General features: G+C 44.4%; 1 protein-coding gene across 3 annotated transcripts in view; it reads right to left on the reverse strand.

Moving 5' to 3' along the window:
* Positions 1 to 10,931, reverse strand: part of borcs6 (BLOC-1 related complex subunit 6) — a 33,678-nt gene extending 22,747 nt beyond the window's left edge. Inside the window, exons 1-4 of one of the 3 annotated variants that reach the window (XM_056273684.1) lie at positions 10,710 to 10,931; positions 8,073 to 8,707; positions 5,537 to 5,729; positions 4,491 to 4,673 (exon numbers count right to left, since the gene is read on the reverse strand). In XM_056273684.1, the coding sequence (XP_056129659.1) occupies positions 4,491 to 4,673; positions 5,537 to 5,729; positions 8,073 to 8,699 (1,003 nt within the window). In that variant the 5' untranslated portion in view covers positions 8,700 to 8,707; positions 10,710 to 10,931. Of the gene's footprint in view, positions 1 to 4,490; positions 4,674 to 5,530; positions 5,730 to 8,072; positions 8,711 to 10,709 lie in introns of all 3 variants that reach the window. The other 2 variants (XM_056273683.1, XM_056273681.1) reach the window with 2 other exon arrangements.
* Positions 10,932 to 22,302: the final 11,371 nt, after the last annotated feature.

Below are 22,302 nucleotides of genomic sequence, written 5' to 3' on the forward strand. Positions count from 1 at the left end.
GGGGGAACCAAGCAGCAGGGACACTCAAAATTTCTCCAGAAATTTTCAAATTATTATTCTGTAATTACACACATTTTTGAGATGCTAGGTGTGCTTGAAAACTCACGAAAGTTTGCACATGTGTCAGAAGTGGTGAACATTGATACCTGATATGGGTCTTCAGCTTGGGTGTGGCAAATTGGCTCGATAACGCCTCCTAACAATTTTCAAAGTCAAAGCCCCCACCTTTAAAATTGACGTAGATGTACACAATTTGTAAGGCAGATATAATATCCTCACATTAATAAAAAAGCCTCTCGGAGCCATACCCTAGGTCCAACAGGAAGTCAGCCATTTTGAAATTACTGTACAATTTTTGTAGTTTTTGCCATTTACAGGAGTTGTACTTTAACAAACTCCTCCTACAGAATTAACCAGAGTGATTTCAAATTTGGTCTGTGACATCGAAAGATCTTTGTGATGCTAAACTATGAAACCTATTGAGTTTTCATGGAACACCCTTGACATGGCGTGCCGGTCAATTTGCATGTTTCGCCATGAAACAGGAAGTTGTTGTAATTTGAATGTACATTGCTCAATCTGCCCCAAATTTCCCATGCTTGATAAGAGTCCCGGCCTGAACACATCTACATGTCAACACTGACTCATGGTTATAGGTTATGGAGCCACTTACTGGCAACAGGAAGTTACAGATGCTGTACTTTTACGATCTCTGCCTAGCAGGTTAACCAGATCAATCTCAAATTTTGGTCAGGGACATCTCAAGACTTTCACAATATTAATTTGTGAAGCTCTTGATTGTTATAACTTGACTTTACATTGTCCATGCTGGCCCAAATTTCCCATGCTATATAAGAGTCCAGGCCTGAAGACATCTACGTGCCTCTATTGAGTCATAGTCACAGCACCACCAACTGACAACAGGAAGTCAGCCTTATGTGACAAACATCATCCGAGTCACTTGAAATTTACATGGTGGATCACACTATTCCCCCCAGTTCCCCCTCCCCCCTGAACAGGCACCCCGACTGACCACAAGAGGCACTAGTGCAGTGACCAGGACTATACCCACACCCGGATTCCCACTCACAGACACAGCCTGTAGACGCGTCTGTAGGCATATTCGACCAAGCTGGAGGTAACACGGGGATTCGACCCAGTGATCCCCATGTGATTTCTCTCTCCTCTCACACATATTATCTCACAAATGAATGTTAGTATATGTCCCTTAGACATTATTATTCCCTCACATCTACTTAAGGAAGTGCTGAACACTATTGGGCCAAGTATTTTATCGATAGTTAACAGCTCCCTGGTAAATGGCCATGTCCCAGCTTGCTTTAAAAATGCTGTAATTCACCCTCTGATAAAAAATTAAAAAAAACTAACTAACTTGGATCCATCTGTGCCTAATAATAACCGACCAATCTCAAAGCTCTCATTTTTATCCAAAATTCTTGAAAATGTAGTTTCCTCTCAGCTCGTCTCCTTCTTGGAAGTTTCCTCTCAACTCATCTTCTTGGACAAATTCAGCATACTGGAAAAATTTCAGTCAGGTTTTAGGATGCACCATGGCACAGAGTCCACTGTCCTGATGGTGATAAATTACTTGTTCTTGTCTTTAGATTCTGGACATTTCATTTAAAATTTGTTTCAGATCTCTCACTGCCTTTGACACTGTTGATCACTCCACCCTCTTGGACTGCCTTAAGCATGTTGTTGGCATTCAGGGACAGGCCCTTCAGTGGTTTGCCTCCTACCTCCAAGACCGATTAGCCTCTATTAGAATTAAAAATGTGTCCTCTTCCTCCGCATCCATCTCCTGTGGAGTACTGCAAGGCTCCATTTTAGGCCCTTTTTATTTTCCCTATATATGCTTCCTTTGGGGCCTATTTTCAGAAAACATAATATCTCCTGTTGTTGTGCCAACGACACCCAGCTGTACCTCCAGCTAAAATCCTGTGATCCATACAGTATTAACTCCCTTCTAAATTGCGTTGAAGATGTAAAATCCTGGATGGCAAAAAGCTTCCTTCAGCTAAACAAGAATAAACTCAGGTCTTTATCTTCAGCCCTGCAGACAACTCTGCAACCACAATCAGTGCCTTCAGGCTGCTAGGCTGCTATCATTGAATGTACAGTCCCATGCACGAAATCTCGATGTCATCTTTGATTTTGGTTTAAAATTTGATAAGCAAACCAATTCAGTTGTCAGCACTAGCTTCTTTCATCTTAAATAAATTGCAAAATTAAAATCATTCCTGTTAAAGATTTTGAGACTATAATTCACGCTTTTATTTCTTCTCGCCTTGACTACTGCAGTTCCCTCTACGTAGCAATCAGTCAGTCAGTCCTATCTCGCCTGCTAGTGGTTCAAAATGCAGCAGCGAGACTCTTCACTGGTAGTCAGGCCAAATGGTGTCCGGGCTGCAAACTGTGTCCGGGTGATGTCATCACAATGCAATCATGACAGCTCACATTCCTGACAGTCCTCTCTCGCTGTAGTTCATAGAGTTGTAATATTGCAGGCAAAAGCAGGTTTAATAGTGTACTCTTTTTAGCTACATTGTACAATACATGTGCAGGGTCACCTTTTATATTCGACTTGCAATTGTTTATATTAGGATATGTTTTTCAAAAAGCACAAAGTAAGCATACTTTCAGGCGAAAGTTCTCTACTGGTTGATCAACTTGTTAGCTAGCTAGAAAACTAGCTAGCTAACGTTATGTTGCGTGGATGAGATTTTCAATAACGATGTTCTATAAACCTATTTTCCATTAGCCTTCTCAGTTCATGAAAAGTCTGGTTGTTTAAAATAACCTTTCGTGACCCTTTTTTTTTGAGTTGCTAGCTACCTAGCTAACTTGTCATTGATGTCAAAAAACATATAATAGCAAATATTGGACGTTTCATTTTAGTGGAAAATAGGTTTATAGAACATCTTTATTGAAAATCTCGTCCACGCTATATAACGTTTGCTAGCTAGCTAACAAGGTGATCAACCAGTAGATGAACTTTTGCCTAAAAGTATGTTTTTGTACTTTTCGAAAAACATATCCTATTATAAACAATTGCAAGTCGAATATAAAAGGTGACCCTGCACATGTATTGTACGACGTAGCTAAAAAGAGTACACTATTAAACCTGCTTTTACCTGCAATTATGACTCTACGAAGTACAGCGAGAGAGGAATGTCAGGAATGCAAGCTGTCACGATTGCATTGCGATGATGTCGCCCGGACACAATTTGGCCTGACAGTACCAAGAGGAGAGAGCACATCTCTCCTGTACAGGTCTCCTTTCACTGGTTACCACTGAAGTTCAGAATTGATTTTAAGTTGCTTTTATTTGTTTATAAACACTGCTTGGACTGGCATCAAGTTACATCTCTGAACTGCTCATTCCCCATTCCACCTTCACGACCCTTAGATCTGCTGACCAATCACTGCTCTTCATTCCACGCTCCCAGTTAAAAACCAAAGCTGACTGAGCATTTTCAGGTGTTGGCCCTAAATTGTGGAATAGTTTTCCACAAATAATTAGATATTCCCCCTCCACTGACATTTTTAAAACCTGTCTTAAGACCCATCTCTTTTCTTTTAGCCTCTTAATTGTCATCATGACATGCCTGACCACTCTCCAGCTTCCACTTGTTGTTTGTGCAATGCTGTTTGTGACATGAATTTACAAAGACGCTATGCTTTTTTCACTTTACTTATATCCTCTTATTTACATTTTTACTTGATCATTCCTGTGTTTATATTTGATCATTCTTGTGTTTTTGTTCCATTGTAATCATTTTAACCTCTTTGTAAAGCACTTTGGTCAACATTTGTTCCTTTTAAATGTGCTCTACAAATAAAACTAACTTGACTTGACTATGTCTCTCTGGACCTTGTGTAACTTTTACCCAAAAAACAAAATTAAATTTCAACTGCCTGAACTTTTGACTACTGTGTATCAAACTGCTGAAACCATGAAAAGGGGACAGAATGCCTGGGTCAGTCACCTGCCGAATAAATCACACAAGGTGAGCCAGAATGCTTTTCTCACCGTGTCCTTCCATCAGTGTGGCTGAACCCCGTCGCAAACTTCGGCTTATGTAGGCTATCTAACCTTGTACATATGCAAGTCTATACATTCTGAAGATGTATTCCACAAACAACACGGAAAATGAAAAATGAAAAAAAAACACACACTTACACACACACGCCCTGTTTTCCCACATACAAAAACACCTAACCAAACCAATTATTTCAACTCACTTTCACTCACACAAATAGAAATACACATCCACACCCTGATGCACACACACATAGACACACTTCTTGAATCCATTTTAACATCAGGATTGTGGTTGGTTTCAGAGGTCAGTAGAAAAAAGTTGGTTAGCAGTGCAGCATCAATTCTCAATTCTTGCACTCAAGATGAGATATATGAAGACCTTACAAACTCCTTATGGATTAGAAAGTCCACCCTTCATACTCACAGTCACTACAGTCCAGACTAGGCTTGGAGCTCATCTTGATCTTCTGTTCCAAATTCTTCGTAATGAAGTGGGTCAGGTCTCCATCATGGCTCACCGTCCCCTCCAGCTCCAGAGCTGAGGAGATTGTGGCCCTGCGCCCCTCCGACTGGCCCCCTCGGCCCCCTCCCCGCGCCCCAGAACCACCTGTTGAGAGTCGCGAACATCAGCTCAAGACTCTAGTAAAACACAGTGAGCAGTGGACCAAGAGCTTCAATGTGATGGGCTTGTTGCTACTTTCCCTAGAATTATTTCCCAATGCTAAGTCTCCATATGCACATTCACACGGTAGAGAGGAAAGAGGGGAGAGGTGCTGGGAAGGAACGTTTTTTTTGTCCACTGTACAACCTCCAATTACATTAGCCACTTTCGACTTTTTGTAAGCCAACATGCTTCAGAGTGGAAAAGGACACCCAAATCAAGGATGGCAACCTATCAAAGTGTTTGGAAGAGTAAATGAACTTACCAACCACAGGCATAAACTGACGATATTTGGCTGGTGGGAGGGTGGTAATTTCCCAGTATGGTGAAGAGTAAGCAGTGTGCAGGTTTTCATTCCTATCAAACATTTCACCAGCTGACTTCACTAACTAGCATGATCTTCAAACTGACAGAGAGGCACTAATCAGTACGTTAAGTTGCAGTTTTTTTATGACTGGATTTGAAGCAGGTGGTGTCAGGAATGTTACCACTGGGACAACTGGCTTGTGACAGCCATGCATTCATAGCAATGCCACATTTTGATCTTGTCACATTTGCTGTTGCTGTCATTGTGAAACAGAATTCACCAATTGTTTGATTGATGTGCAACTAATAGGGAACAAGTTGTAACTGATGTTACAACAATATTGTTTGGTTGGAATGATGACCTGCATACACTTGAACCCCAAAGGTACATGGTTGAAGATGCCTAGTTTATAGTTCAGGGAAACAAAATGGTATCATTGTGGGAGATACTGATGTTTAAGCTCCACTAAAAATCAAATAACTACCTTTTTACATACCTCCACAAGCTTGGCTGATCTCATCCAGACTCTTGCTGTCCTGCATGCCCCGGACAATACGGTCTCTCTCGGGCACGTTGCGGACCCGTACCTGGGCCATGACATGGGGAGGGCATGGGCTACTGTCTGAGGGAAGGGAAGGAGGCGGAGATGAGGTGGTTCTAGGACCAGGCGCTGAAGAAGAGTACTGCCTTGTAGGCTATGACAGAGGGGATATTAAGGGGGGAGAATGGTGGGGGAGAGAGGAATGGGGAGGAGAAACAATGAGTGTTACCACTTTTTTTTCTTTTTTTTTTAAATCACAGTGAGAACTGGAGGTAAAGGCCAGCTCCTGGAAGTGTGGACCATAAAAAGGTGAGGATTCATCAGTTGAGCCATGGCTCTCCTTTTTCTAGATTTGGGAAAGACTTTGTAATATATCCTGACACAGCCATAAGTATCTAAAAATCAATAAGTCTGAATTTTAATTGGATTCATTTATAGTGAGCTCTACTAGAGATAGGCCAAGCCTGGGCTTTTGTAGAATTCAACGTCAGAATAATGCTATTGCCTACTGATAGAACTGACAGAACTTGTCCTGTCACAACAACGATATCAGCAGCAACACAGGCAGACACGGATATTAGCAGCAGTGTTTCCCATACATTGATTTATTTGTGGAGGTCCACCACAATATCAACATCGACCGCCAGACATTGTCTATTTTATCATTTATGGTCGCGCTGCTTCTCTGTCCTCTCTTCTGCTCTCTGCCTGGGACAGGGCTGCATTCTCAGTGCATGCCCCCCCCCACACACACACACACACACACGAAGCGAACAAAAGAGCAGAGAGGTTGGGTGGACACAGTAAAGCAGGTGAAGTGAAGATAACTCAAAGATTACTTGAGTCGACGACAACTACGCTGTGCCAAAAAAGTAAAAAGGCCAATAATTTACTTTATCAAACCACCTGTTCAACAAGCATGTAGAAAAGGGATATTTTCAACTTTTTTGTCTGCGTTCTCCTGGCATGTTTTACACAATCACAGCGCACTGGTTAAGCTAATAGTGAATTGTTACGAACAAGCTAAAGCGAAAGTATGTAGCCTGTTTATAGTTTGCCACGAATCTTAAAATTTGGAAAATTCTTGTTAACTTAGCTACCAGCTCAGACAAACCAGCCTCTCCTCCCTCTACCAGCAGTAGGCAGTGAATCACAACAGCAGCGGGGAGAGGAGAACAGAGGACAGGATGAATGACTGATAGACTGATGTCTTGTGTTTTTCAGTCTTGCTAAACTTCACTTAGTATACTGATGTTAGGAATATTATTTATTTTACTAAAATTTTAGATTTCTTTCCAGTCAGATATCATTGAGTTTATAGTGACTTTGCTGTTGTGAACATTACTGTTACTATTCTAGAAACAGTATTTAGTTGTATTTAAAATATAAATCCATTCTAATCTTGTTCTGCAATTATTCATTTTTAAAAATTATAATTAAAAAAACAATTCTTTAGTAATGAAAAAGAGTATTGATAAAGAACAGGGCCGACAGGCGTCTGGGTGGCGTGGCGGTCTATTCTGTTGCCTACCAACACAGGGCTCGCCGGTTCGAATCCCCATGTTGCCTCTGGCTTGGTCGGGCATCCCTACAGACACAATTGGCCATGTCTACAGGGGGGAAGCTGGATGTGGGTATGTGTCCTGGTCTCTGCACTAGCGCCTCCTCTGGCCGGTCGAGGTGCCTGTTTGAGGGGGAGGGGGAACTGGGGGGAGTAGTGTGATCCTCCCACATGCTATGTCCCCCTGGTGAAACTCCTCACTGTCAGGTGAAAAGAAGCGGCTGGTGACTCCACATGTATCAGGGGAGGCATGTGGTAGTCTGCAGACCTCCCCAGGTCAGCAGAGGGGGTGGAGCAGCAACCAGGACGGCTCGGAAGAGTGGGGTAATTGGCCAAGTACAACTGGGGAGAAAAAGTGGGAAACAAATCCAAAAAAAAAAAAAAAAAAAAAGAACTGGGCCGACAAGAGTATGGATAAGATAAAGATAAAATCCAAACATATCTGTCCCTACAGCTGGATAATGGCTTCACCCTGACTTTGGGAGGATGAGCAAATCACAGTTCAACTCCCTTCACTATAAGCCTCGTTTAACCAGTGTTATTTTTTGATTATTATTTTTTATGGCGCACGGTACGATCACTCACAAAAATTAAGGCTTACTTCATTTCCCCAATATTACAGTGCAACTTATATCATTCATGTAGATCTTAATAAATAAAAGTTAAAGATTTTTCAAACATTGTTCATTTCGGACGGCATCACATTTTTTTCCCGGGGGAATCCTACGGTCAGCTGCCACCACAAAAAGAATCTAATTCTGTGGGAAACACTACTAGCAGTCAAGTCCTACAGACTCTGTAAGAAAGAGAATTCACTTTTAAGGGCTTTGATTGCTTCACGCAACATTTGTTACAGGTTGTCCTCTTTTGCCCATCTGTCATGTAGCTGTACAGGAATAATTGAAGATCCTTTTAAAATAGTATCAGGTCACAAACCTCCATATCTGCACCTTCTGCGCCATGCTCCCTATCCCACTCTCTCTCCTTCTTCTCATCTTCCTCCTCATCCTGTTTCTCCATCTCTCCATCCATCTCCCCCTCCAAGCTCTCCAATCCTGTCCACTGCCTGTCTGAGCTGATAGGGCCCCCTTGTGGAGCTGGAGAGTCTTTGGATTCTATGTGCTGTGCTATGTCCCCTGGAAGAGCTGTGCCAGGGGAGTCTGTGGAGTGAGATGTCTCTGAAAACTGTGTGTCCTTCGGGCCTGTGTCTCCTGTGCACGTGGCAGTGGGGAGGGAAGGGTCAAGCCTACGGGGGGCATGTAACGACTCCAGGTGCGTTTGAGAGTCCAAACCAGATGTTGCTGAATTATGGACTGCCTCTGTATCTAAGCAACCCTCCCCATCGTAAACTGCCCTCTCCATATCAATGTGGTTTTCAGTCTCTCTGTGGGACCCATCCTTTGAACCCTGCCCATGACAGGGCCCTCGGCTCCCCCCAAATTTTAATGATCCTGGTGTGTGTGTGTTGGGGCCGTTCTCACTGCAGGGTTCCAAAGAGACAGATGTCAAAACTCCATTGGCTGACTCTGGCACGTCTGTGCCAATCACAGGGAAGAGACTCATCCCTCCACCTGCTATATTAGAGAAAGAGAATATCAGATAAACAACCAATTGAGAGAAGTCACATCCCAGCAGTGCTTTTCACAGGCTATGTTTAGACTGCAGGCAAAATCGATTCATTTCTCAAATCCAATTCATGGGACTGACTGTCCACACTGTTATTTCTAAGTGATCAGGTCAGATTTTTGTGTTCAGGCATCAACTTATCTGCATTGGTTGTTGTGGTAAAGATACAGGCGTGTATACATACACTAGCCAAAACCAAAGCAGTAAGTTGCAGGCTATGAAGAATAGAGATGTATCTTCTTCTCTTCATAGCATATCAATGCCTAGTAACAGTGCATGACTAATTTTTCGTCCCAGAGAGCATCAACAATGGAAGAGATTGATATAGAGCTATGTGTCATGCTGCATTCATGGCCAACATCACTGCAATGAGAGGTGTGGTGCCGTAAGCATTGCGAGTGATGTAAAAGACAGTTTGAATTTTGAGCAGCCATATGAAGACATATCTAAAAATCTTATTTGGATCAAATTTCAAACCGCCTATGTGGTTTAAGTCTGATTTGTAAAAATCGTTCTGTTGCTGACCAGACTTAATAAAAAAGCAATCTGATTCCAATCTGGATATGCCATGGAGCAGATATGACAGGCAGTGTGAACATAGCATTAGCTGCTGGTGAGAATAAGGATAATGATCCATAAATTAATGAAAGAAACTGAGTGCATGCTTTAAGGATCCAGACTTCGTCCATGGCCCTCTTTATTGAAGTTTTAATTAGGAATTTTTAATTTCTTTACAGCAACAAAAAGATTGATTAGAGGGAAAACCCCAGTTCAACTCCAGGCTTTGTAACATTTAGCCAACTCAATAAATCAAAATGAGTCTTTGGGAAACGTTCCAATTTCATGTGGTCAGATTTTTATTAGGGAATACAGCCCTATTTCATTTATTCTTTCGCCACATCCACTTAATCAAATTTGGAGAAATTTGGGGAGAATTCTATCCCACCAAGACAGTCTATCATACAACAAACACACATATTGTCACGCATCTTTACAAATATGGACAATTCATCAACTCTGCGTGCCTTTTGAGTGTGGGGAAAAAACATGAACACGAGAAGACCATGCAAACTTGCAACAAAAAAACAAGTACTGTAACCTCACAGCAATATCAATACACAAGACCCTCTTGCTGTGAGACTACAGTACAAACAATGAAGCAACTGCACCACTTTGTGGCACAGAGATGTGTGAAACATAAACGTTCACCGACCCCGTTTCAGATCCGCTACCGCAAATGTTTTCTTGTTTACCATTCCTACTTGGTGATCGGTAACGTCCTTGCTGTGTTGGGCTCAAATTGCGGCAATATCATAGATCAGTGGTTCTCATTCCGGTCCTCGGGGGCCACCGCTACTGCTGGTTTTCTATTCTACCACCTGGTAGAATAGAAAACCAGTACATTCAGCTGTACCAGTTATTCCAGCTACCAGTCGGGGAGTGTTTAGACCCGAAGCAACAGGTGAATGTAGATAACTAATGCTACCTGTCAGAACTGATAAACCAGCGGTACTGGTAGTTACCAAGGACCAGATGGAAAACTAATCATAGATGTTCTGTTTGAAAGTTGTGTAGCTCCGCACGTTAAAGAGCCCGAATCAACAGCAACAACGGCCTTTATAAACCAGTGTGTCATTATTATCGCAGCCTTAGACAGTGGGCGATTACTGAAAAATTACAGCTACGACTGAGAGGGATACTAACACTCGGGCTATTTCCTGGGTGACCGTATTAGCCCCCGCGTGAGGTAAACGTAACGTTAGCCTGCTAAAGGTAGCTTAAATTACTACTAGTTGTATTTATTAGCCACCCGTAGCTATCAGCGTAATAAAAAATACAATCCGCTGTACAAAGAAAGGATAAACTTTAGTACAAATGTTCGCCAAATTGAAGAGATTCGGTCAAGTAGACACAAAAGACTAAACGAATACACGGCAGCGAGCTCACGTCAAGGAAGTTGAAGTACCGCTGCCATTAGCCGATATGCTAACAAGCTGTCAGAGGCATCCAGTCGGGTGAAAGCGCTGTTGTTGACGGATGCTAGCGCTCTAAACGGCTAACGTTAATTGGCTCACCGAGCCTTTAAAGTCGCAGCGTTTATGTGGTACGCATATCGTCGTCGTCGTCGCTTCACGACGGGGCAAACTATCCTGATAGGGATAAATGTTGTTTCCTGTGTCGTTGATATTAACGCCGCGCAATGTCTTACAGAACACACTCACCAGCGCAGTTTCTATCCTGAAAATGTAGGCGACAACGAAATCCCGTCAGAAAATTACTCCCCACCCCGACTACTGTAAGACGCGCGTTAGTTCCGCTTTTCGAAACAAATGCGTTTCGTCGCCAACGACGTCGTGATTCCAACATTGTTGAAAGTCAATCTTTCACATTTTACAAATATCTGGATTTTAGGCTACACTGTTTTTTTTCTCACCCTATGGGTGTACGTTTAGAGTCTGCTCACCGATGTTGTGTGAATTGCAAAAAGAAAAGAAAAAGTGAAAATATAACTTTGCTATAGGCTACCTACAATTTAAGCATTTTGCGTTAATAAAATCGCCGCAAACATTGTATGGATTTGAGTCATTACTTTTGCCTTCTTTACGCCACGGCTAACGTTATGTAAACTACTAATAAGACAGGTTAGCCCCTAGCTAACGAGTCTGACCTTTTAGCCGAGCGGTTAGTGACGTCGCCTTGTGGCGCAGTACACCCGTATCGTACAACCCGTATCGAATCCCGCACCGGGCAAGAAAATAACGGGTTATAGTTATGTAAGCTGCCTGTCGTCAAGCCAAAAGGCTAGAATCATATGGAAAGCACCGGACAAGCTGGACATTTTGAGCAAATGCAAGAAAAAAAAGTCCGGTTCTTAACTTCTTGCTCATTATTTATAACGGAAAATAGCATGTAAGCTATAAAATAAACTACAGAAATAAAGCAATACATTCTTGCACACGGTGGCGCAGTGGCTAGCGCGGTCGCGGTCGCAGCAAGAAGGTTCCGGGTTCGAGATCCGGGGGGGTAGTCCAACATTGGAGATAATTCGGGGTCGTTCTCTGTGTGCAGTTCGCATGTTTTGACTGCTGGGATAGGCTCCAGCGACCCTGGGAGCAGGATAAGCGATTTGGACAATGGATGGATGGATGACTATCTATCTCTGGACATTTAGTAAATACTCTTAAAAAATGATATGCAGATGAGAGCACGTGACCACATTGCTGGGTATTGCCGTGAAGTCGTTTTCGTTTTATTCACGTGTCCTTCGATCGAATAGTCAAAAAAAATAAAGAAATAAATTACTACGTCCTATGTCATTTCCTCGCCACTTCTCCTCGGCCTCGATGGAAAACGTCATGAGGGAAAGATATGAAGGAGAATTCATAAGGATTTAGGATAATACAACCGCGGTGCTAAGAGTGCACTTACTGGCCACGTAATCACGCGACTGCAAATGTACCCGTGGGTCCGAATTCTCTGCCGGCTCTCAAGTTTAACCAAGGGTTAAATTTGTAGGTGTAGGTTGTTTTGTTTTTCTTTTTTTTCTTTTTGCTCAGGTATTGCTATCGGTTCTAATATTACACACTGTTGTGTTACATTGTGGCCCGTGTGAACATACTGCTCCCTCCAGGCTGTGTGCTGGTGTAGCCTGTTATCAATTGTAGCAGAGCAGTGTCGCATGTCGTTACGGTTTGTGTCTGCGTGTGACAGACGACAGCAGCCTAGTAGGCCTGCATCACGGTGATTACTACATCGCCTTGGGGGGGAGGGGGGTCCCATAATATCCACAAACATCACCTGTTTGTGGATATTATGTTGTACAATTAAAACAGGCTTACACTGGCTACCTCAGCCTCCTATATGGAAATGTAATGTGTCTATTAATTAGTTATTTCCACATTTAATCAACTTCTCAACATTTGAGGTGGAGGCAATTATGAGAAGCTACAGTTAGACTACTCCATTATTGGTCACTATGCATTCTGCCCCCAACTGCCCTTTCAGTTAGTCTGTTATCTACAGTGTTAATAGGAGTTGAAGAATCTGGCACGGCAGGCAGGCAGGCAGGCAGGCAGGCAGGCAGGCAGGCAGGCAGGCAGGCAGGCAGGCAGGCAGGCAGGCAGGCAGGCAGGCAGGCAGAGCTCCCATCCCACCCCCCATTTTGCTCTATACTCCCCCAGCTGCCTTTTTATAGGCCACTAACTGAAGATAGCCTCATCAGGATATATGCTACTCAGCTGGGTAGATGGGTTTTTGGCCATTCATTGAGTGCAGTAGGGTTAGGCCCATGATTGTAACATGTTCGGGGAATCAACTATTTTGTCACGTTACACATCCACAGCCTGTACCAGCCATAACAACTTCAAAGCACAATCAAGTCAACAAGGTGTTTACTGAGTTGTGTGGTGGTTCTATATGCATAGGATTGTAACCAGATCATAATCAGCATGATAACCATAACACACAAGTCTGTCCTTCAAGACAAAGGGTTGTGAGACGCTTTTAGCCAGATGATGTTTTTAATTCACCATGTCTGAAACTTAAGAATGATGACAAGTACAGTAGCAGATATGTAGGCCTAACATGGTATGCTGTTTTGCACAAATTTAACCATTATTTTCATAAATCATACTAATTGGAATTCATGTTGATAATTATGAGTGGACAGAAGGGTGAGAATGAGCAGCCATTCTCAGTGTGACAACCATTTCGTTTCACTTTTGTAACTGGTAGCCTATATTCCTTTACTTCATTTCCAACCTTGGTAATCACCGGATGGTCCACGTTTATATAGCCTGCATGAAACAACACGGTAAGAACTCACAGGGCAAAGTATATAAGATACACTTTCAGTAGTCCATCTTCAGAATCAGAATCAGAACCATGTTTATTGGCCATGTAGGTTTGCACACACATGGAATTTGACTCCAGTTTCGTGGCTCTCTCAGTGTACTTAACATAGAATAACAACACTGCAACACAACAATCTTCAGATATACACTACCGTTCAAAAGTTTGGGATCACCCAAACAATTTTGTGTTTTCCATGAAAAGTCACACTTATTCACCACCATATGTTGTGAAATGAATAGAAAATAGAGTCAAGACATTGACAAGGTTAGAAATAATGATTTGTATTTGAAATAAGATTTTTTTTACATCAAACTTTGCTTTCGTCAAAGAATCCTCCATTTGCAGCAATTACAGCATTGCAGACCTTTGGCATTCGAGCTGTTAATTTGTTGAGGTAATCTGGAGAAATTGCACCCCACGCTTCCAGAAGCAGCTCCCACAAGTTGGATTGGTTGGATGGGCACTTCTTTGAGCAGATTGAGTTTCTGGAGCATCACATTTGTGGGGTCAATTAAACGCTCAAAATGGCCAGAAAAAGAGAACTTTCATCTGAAACTCGACAGTCTATTCTTGTTCTTAGAAATGAAGGCTATTCCATGCGAGAAATTGCTAAGAAATTGAAGATTTCCTACACCGGTGTGTACTACTCCCTTCAGAGGACAGCACAAACAGGCTCTAACCAGAGTAGAAAAAGAAGTGGGAGGCCGCGTTGCATAACTGAGCAAGAAGATAAGTACATTAGAGTCTCTAGTTTGAGAAACAGACGCCTCACAGGTCCCCAACTGGCATCTTCATTAAATAGTACCTGTTAGAGCCTGTTTGTGCTGTCCTCTGAAGGGAGTAGTACACACCGGTGTAGGAAATCTTCAAACAAATTTGCTGCAAATGGAGGATTCTTTGACGAAAGCAAAGTTTGATGTAAAAAAAATCTTATTTCAAATACAAATCATTATTTCTAACCTTGTCAATGTCTTGACTCTATTTTCTATTCATTTCACAACATATGGTGGTGAATAAGTGTGACTTTTCATGGAAAACACAAAATTGTTTGGGTGATCCCAAACTTTTGAACGGTAGTGTATACACACAAGGATTGACTATATACAGGTGAAATAAGAGGTGATAAGGTGCAGTGATACAGAAAATATATCACAGATGCTGAAATAGATGTTAGCAGGTTACTTCCAGTATACGTACAATGTACAGTACAGTATATACAAATGGTTGGATTTATTTGACATTGTTAAGGGTTCATTTGAATGACAGCCTGCGGAAAGAAACTGTTTTTATATCTGGTTGTTTTGGGGTACAGTGCTCTGTAGCGCCTGCCAGAGGGGAGAAGTTGGAACAGGTTGTGACCAGACTGTGACTGGCCTGCAGTGATGTTGCCTGCCCGTTTCCTGAGTCTGGAGGTGTATAAGTCCTGAATGGAGGGCAGGTTGGTACCAATGATTTTCTCTGCAGACCCGACTGTCCGTTGTAGTCTGTCCCTGTCCTGTTTGGGGGCCGATCCAAACCAGACAGTCATGGATATGCAGAGGACAGACTGGGTTATTGCAGTGTGGAACTGACTCAGCAGTTCCTGATGCAGTTGAACTTCTTGAGCTGGCAGAGGAAGTACATCCTCTGCTGGGGCTTTTTGATGATTGTGTCTATGTTGGATACCCCCCTTAGGTCCTGGGAGATTGTTGAACCCAGAAATCTGTAGGTTTTCACCGTAGACACTGTGCTGTTGAGTATGGTGAGGGGGAGGGCAGTGTTGGGGGGCTCCTCCTGAAGTCATCTCCACTGTTTTGAGCGTGTTCAGCTCCAAGTTGTTATGGCCACACCAGAGGCCAGCTGTTCAACCTCCATTGTATCTTCACCACGGCAGATCCATATCAATAACATTTGCAGTCACGTGATTATGTGGTAAATGCAGTCAGATTCTCAGCACCGCTGTTGTCTTTTCCTAAGTCCTAATGAATTTTTCTTCATCTTTCCTTGACATCATGATGTTTTCCATCGAGGTCAAGGAAAAGTGGTTAGGAAAGGACATATGACTTCATTCTTTTGACTATTCAACCGCAGGTTTGGTGGTTAACCAGCTGCAAGGAGCTAGCGATAGACATTGGTCAAAGAAGACAAAAATGCCATATGCCACAGATGATCCTGCAATCACTTTAAAGGCACTCCAGAGGTCAGTGGCTGAAATTGGAGTAAATGTGCATGAGTCAACCATATCATGGGCTCTTTATAAATCTGGCTTTGAAGGGAGGGTGGCAGGAAAGAAGCTGTTGTGCAAAACTATGTATATAAAAGCACACTTGGAGTTTGCTACCAAGCATGAGAGAGACCCAGTTAGGATGTGGGTAAAGGTTTTGTGGTCAGATGAGACAAAAGTTGAGCTTTTTGGCCGTATATATATATATGTATATATATATATATATATGTGTGTGTGTGTGTGTGTATGTGTGTGTGTATATATATATATATATATATTATATTCCCACACGGTGGCACAAATTCACATTTGCAGCGGCCTCACCCATGCAGTGTCTTTGTCCACGTCTGCATCTAAGTTTGTCTTCATTTGACAGCTGGGAGAGCTGGCGCTGGATTGGGAGGGAGAGCTTGGTCGGCTGTCTCCTGTGGGCCCAGGGGCAACAGCCCTGCCTGGAGCTGTGCATGAACAGGTAACACCGTGGGTGGTCTGACAGGACGCAGAAGCGGGGCAGGCTAAGCTAACTGCTAGCCCATGCGGAGCCGCAGTTCTGATAACACCGAGGGCGGTCTGGCGGCGGCCTCACCTAGCCCCGATTGTGTTTTTAGTGTCTTCGGCCGGAGTGTGGGGAGGTGTGTCGAAGGTGTATGGCTGGGAGAGCTAGCGTTAGGTTGGCTGAGGGAGCTTGGTCTGCTGCATCCTTTGGGCCCAAGGACCATGGTCCTGACCGGAGCTGTGCCCGAAGAGGAAACACTGACGGCGGTCTGACAGGATGCAGAAGCAGGGCAGGCTAAGCTAACTGCTAGCCCATGCAGACCGGCAGTTCCGACAGTCATCCTAGCTGGCGCTCGTTCTCCTTGACAGTTTATTTATTTATTTATTTATTTTAGATGTTTGTGTGAATTTGGATATATGTGTTCTTGAAGTTCTTGTAGTTTTTGGATTTGTGTTTTTGTCTTTGTGTTGTACAGCTGCGGGGTGGAGCAAACGATGTTTTGTTTCACTTCATGTGCGCAAGTGCATGAAATGAAATGACCAAGTGCTTCTCATTTCTGATTCTGATATATCCTTTAAAGAGGCCTTCTGGCTAACCAGAAATGATTACATCCCCATGGTGGCGTCAGTATTGTGCTTATATACTTTAGGCAAGGCTGCCAAATTTTCAGAAAGGTGTTGTACCCTTGTCTAAGACTATATGCGATCTTTTCAGGAGGAATACAACTGTTCATTTCCGAAGACCTTCTACCAATGAGGAGAGGGGAATCAGATTTCCATGTCACTGTTATGCATTTCCTGGCCACACAGAAAGCGATTTCCATACATTTAATTTGGGAATTGGTTGAGGGTCACGGCACGGGGTTCATGTTCTCTCTGTCTGCATGGGTTTCCTCCAGGTGCTCCGATTCCCTCCCTCAGTCCAAAGACATGTTGGTCATGTTGGTCAGGTGAATCGGCCACACTAAATTGTCCCTAGGTATGACTGTGTGTGTGTGTGTGTGTGTGTGTGTGTGTGTGTGTGTGTGTGTGTGTGTGTGTGTGTGTGTGATGGACTGGCGACCTGTACAGGGTATCTCCCCGGCTGCTGCCCAATGACTGCTGGGATAGGCTCCAGCATCATGTGACCCTGGTTGGGATAAGCAGCTTCGATAATGGATTGATGGATGGATGGTTGAGGGTCAACTGACACTTATGAAAATCCCCAGTAAGCAAAGCTCAGGCTGTAATGGGAAGGTAACCTCTGTGATCTTTGTCAAGGTGTCACAGAAGTCGTACCAAAAGGGCCTCACCTTTGTGCAAAGCCATGTACAGCGCAGGAAGGAGCCGACCTCTATAGCCCATCTGAAGCACATTTCTGACAATTCAGGTGTAATGTCCGTAGACGCCTTGTCTTACTGACATAAGAATAATTCAAGAACGAGCCGACTTCGTAGGTTCTTAACTGTGTAGCTTTTACTAGCGTTCATCCGACATACAACCTTCATAACATGCGCTTCTCACTTCCTGTATACGTCACACGCACTGCACGTACACCCGTGAGTAGGTCAAGTTAAACACGTGACCTTTCATTCATTACATCTCCCCCTCTAAGATGATTTTCTAACCTGTATATCACCCCCCTTTTCACAAAAAAAATAAAAAATCCCCCACAGTACACAAGTCCATACGCCTCACAAATCCAGCCGGATTGCAGGCTTGCTCACCCTGCCAGAGCGAGTAACATATGGTGTGGAAGTTGGCATTTCTGCTGCTCGGGACTCATCCGTGTTTCCACTCTCCCCTGGAGTGACATGGTCAGGATCCCTGCTGACAAAGGTGAGTGTTTTAGGTGTGGCCAACAGGTGGCGCCTGTTCCTTCTGTAATGTTCACCTTGAGCTGTCTCCACTATGTAGGATCTGGGAGTGGAGCTCTGACTGTGAACAACTGCTGGCATTGTCCATGTTTTCTGTCCATCAAGTTTGGTGAGTACTGCGTCACCCGAGTTCAGTGGGCGCAGTGTCCGCACGCCGTTCCTGCGGTCGTAGTAGAAAGCCTGCCTCGATTTGGCTGCGGCGTCAGCGGTTTTGATCAGCTCGTCTTTAGGCCAGGCCGGTTTCAGGTTATGCTGCAATGTGGGTAAGGTGGTTCTGAGTCTCCTACCCATGAGCAATTCCGCTGGACTGGCTCCAGTGGAAGAAGAGGGTGTAGCTCTGTATGTCAACAGGGCGAGGAGAGGGTCTTCCTGCCTTAATATGCTTTTGGCTATCTGAACAGCCCTCTCTGCCTGTCCATTACTCTGGGGGTAGTGTGGGCTTGAAGTCACATGGATGAAATCATAATCCTCACTGAACCTCCTCATCTCTTCTGAAACTAGCTGTGGCCCATTATCGCTAACTACAATTTCAGGGATACCAAAACGTGCAAATGTAGCCTTCAGCCTAGCTACAACCTGACTGCTAGTAGTTGTTGGTAGATTTAGGATCTCCAAAAACCTGGAATAATAGTCAGACACTATCAAGTAGTTTTGCTTTTTGTACTCACACAGGTCTATGCCAACTTTCTGCCATGGTCTGGATGGGAGCTCACTTGACATTAAAGGCTCTTTTCTCTGTGTGTTCTTGTGTTCTCTGCAGAATTGACATTGCTGTATCTTTGTTGTAATGTGCTCTGTCATTTTGGGCCACCACACTGACTGGCTAGCTCTCTCTCTGCACTTAACTATCCCCTGGTGCCCGTCGTGTATTCTGTCTAAGATCACCTCCCTCATCTCTGTGGGAATGACGATACGACTGCCTCTGATGACTAAACCATCTACCTCAGATAACTCCCCTCTCACCTGATAAAAGTCTCTGACTGTCTCCGGCACTTTATCGACATACTCAGGCCAGCCGTGTCTGATGAAGCCCAACACTGTCTGGAGCTGCAGATCCCCATCCGTGCTCTGTTTTATCTCCTGCATCCTTTGAGGTGTGGCAGGCACCTGGCACACGATGGCATCAATGTGCGCTGCAACATCATCATGAGAAGCACCATCTCCGTAGCGCTGCTCTGGGCCTCTGGAGAGTGCATCAGCTACAGCTAAAGTTTTGCCTGGTGCGTATTCAGCCACTGCATTGAAACGCATCAGCCTCATTAACAGTCTCTGGCACCTAATGGGCACATTATCCAAGTCTTTGCTGTTCATGAGAGGCACTAGTGGTTTATGATCGGTGACAAGTCTGAAATTGTCAAGCCCAAACAAGTACTTCTCGAACCTTTCACATGCCCAGACGCTGGCTAAGCACTCTTTCTCGATCTGTGCGTACCTTGTCTCTGCGTCACTCAGCCGTCGGGAACAGTAGGCCACGGGCTTCCAGTGTTCCCCGTGCTGCTGGAGCAGAACGCCCCCCAGCCCGTAGCTGCTGGCATCTGCTGACACCACCGTAGCCTTAGTGACGTCATAAAAGGTGAGTACCGGGGCGGTGGCGAGTGCTGCTTTAAGGTCTTGGAATGCTGTGTTCTGTGCAGGTCCCCACAGCCACTCTGTCGTTGCTTTAAGCAGTCCATAAAGCGGCTGACCTACAGTGGACAGCTCTGGGACGTATTTTGCCAAATAGTTCACCATCCCGAGGAACCTCCTGAGTTCCGTCACGTTCTGGGGCTGAGGAAAGTTCTCTATTCCGGCCACTTTGTCCGGGTCAGGTCTGATGCCTGCCTCGTTGATGATATGACCAAGGAAGCGGACTTGTTTCTGTTTGAACTTGCATTTCGCTTGGTTCAGTTTGAGACCTGCTGTTTCAATGACCCCCAGCGCCTCTGCTAGGCGCCGGTCATGGATTTCCTCAGTCTCTCCATGTATAAGGATGTCATCCATGTACACCTCTGTGCCCTCTAGCCCGGTCAGAGTTTCCGCCATCTTTCTCTGGAAAATCTCTGGAGCACTCGTTATACCAAATGGAAGGCAGCAGAAAGCATACCTCCCAAATGGGGTGATGAAAGTGGTGAGCCCCCTGCTGTCTTCATGCAAGGGGATCTGGTAAAACCCACTTGCTGCATCCAACGTTGTGAAGAACTTTGACCCTGCGAGCCTTGGCATTATTTCCTCCATAGTGGGCAGCACGTATTTCTCACGTTTCACCGCTCGATTCAGCCTCCTGAGGTCAGCGCAGCAGCGAACCTCTTTCTTGTTCGGTTTCAGCACCGGCACCATAGCGGCGCACCATTCTGTGGGCTGAGTCACTTTTTCAATAATACCCTCATTTTCCATGCGCTGCAGTTCTTTCTTAACCAGTGGTACAAGTGGCAGTGGTATCCGTCTGGCTGTATGCACCGCGTATGGCTGGGCACCCTCCACCAGAGCTATTTTCACTGGGTCTGTTTTCAGCAGTCCACTTGAACCGAAAACTCCACTGACCTCATTCATCCGCTTCACTAGACCCATCTCCACTGCCTCTAGACGACTCAGCAGACAGCTGCCTCTCCCCTTGATCACATACACTGGAAAGGAGTATTGTTTCTCCTTGTAGTTGGTTGTGGCTTGAAACTGTCCTATGCAGCTGATGTTTCCACCTGGGCTTATGAAGCATGTGTCAGGAGGTCCCAGTTTTATGTTTGGCTTCAGCTTTTTAAATGTCCCTTGGTTGATAACAGTAGCGTCAGCCCCCGTGTCAATTTTAAAGGTTATTGGTACATCACTTATTGTTAAACTAACAGTCCAATCTTCCTGACTGCTCTCTTTGCCAACTTCTCCCAGAAAGTACAGCTGTTTAACCTCTTCAGTGACTTCTCTCACCGCTTTAGAGTGACATACACGCTCCCAATGTCCCTTTTTATGACACTTGTTGCACTTACTGTTCGTTGCAGGACACTTCCGCTCATCGGTGTGCTGCGTCTTGCCGCACTTCCCGCATTCATCTACTTTGTTGGTTGCCGGACTGCCGCCACCATGACGCTGTCCGCCCTTTTTGTTTTGGCGTTCGTCCCGCCATCGGACAACATTGACGTTAGCCAGCAGGGCCTCTGGTTGGTTAGCTTGGAGGCTGAGCTGCTTTGTTATTGCCTCCGCCTGGCGCACTTGTTCAATGACTTTCACCAGAGTAAGGTCCGCTGTGAGCTGGAACTGACGGGAGAGCACCTTATCTTTTATGCCCACTACCAGACGATCTCTGATATGTTCATCCCTCTTGTCCCCAAACTCACAGTGTTCAGACAGCTCATACAATGTCCGGATGTACATCTCCGCTGTCTCTCCTGGCTGCTGGCTACGTTGATAGAAGCACGCCCTCTCATGTATGATGTTACGGCGGGGAATAAAGTAGTCGTCAAACTTTTTCAGTACGATATCATAGTCCACTTTATCACCCTCCGCCGCGAAGTCAAACGAGCTGAATATCTTTTCAGCCTCGCTGCCCATTGCATAAATCAGCGAACTCACTTGAATCTCCCCGTCGTCTTTATCCAGCTTTGTCGCGAGCCTGAAGCGCGAAAACCTTTGTTTCCACTCCGGCCATTCAACGGGGCCGTCAAACTTGAATTCACTCGGCGGATTAAACTTCGGCATGACCGCTCGTGTTCAGATACACAGACTATTCTGACACCATGTAATGTCCGTAGACGCCTTGTCTTACTGACATAAGAATAATTCAAGAACGAGCCGACTTCGTAGGTTCTTAACTGTGTAGCTTTTACTAGCGTTCATCCGACATACAACCTTCATAACATGCGCTTCTCACTTCCTGTATACGTCACACGCACTGCACGTACACCCGTGAGTAGGTCAAGTTAAACACGTGACCTTTCATTCATTACATCAGGTTTGGATTTATGTAGTTTCTGTGGGTCGAGGTACAGTTGATGGAGGAAATTATAGTGAACCAGTCTGTACAGGGCATTAATGGTAGTTGACAAACTGCCTTGACATAAATCTGACCAGAGCTGTTCATCAATTTTTATGTTCAGATCTGATTTCCATCTCGCTCTAGATTTGTGCAGACCTGGCTTTGGGCCCTCATTCAGCAGTAAGGAGT

Source organism: Lampris incognitus, chromosome 2 (assembly GCF_029633865.1).
Source record: "Lampris incognitus isolate fLamInc1 chromosome 2, fLamInc1.hap2, whole genome shotgun sequence".
NCBI lineage: Eukaryota > Metazoa > Chordata > Actinopteri > Lampriformes > Lampridae > Lampris > Lampris incognitus.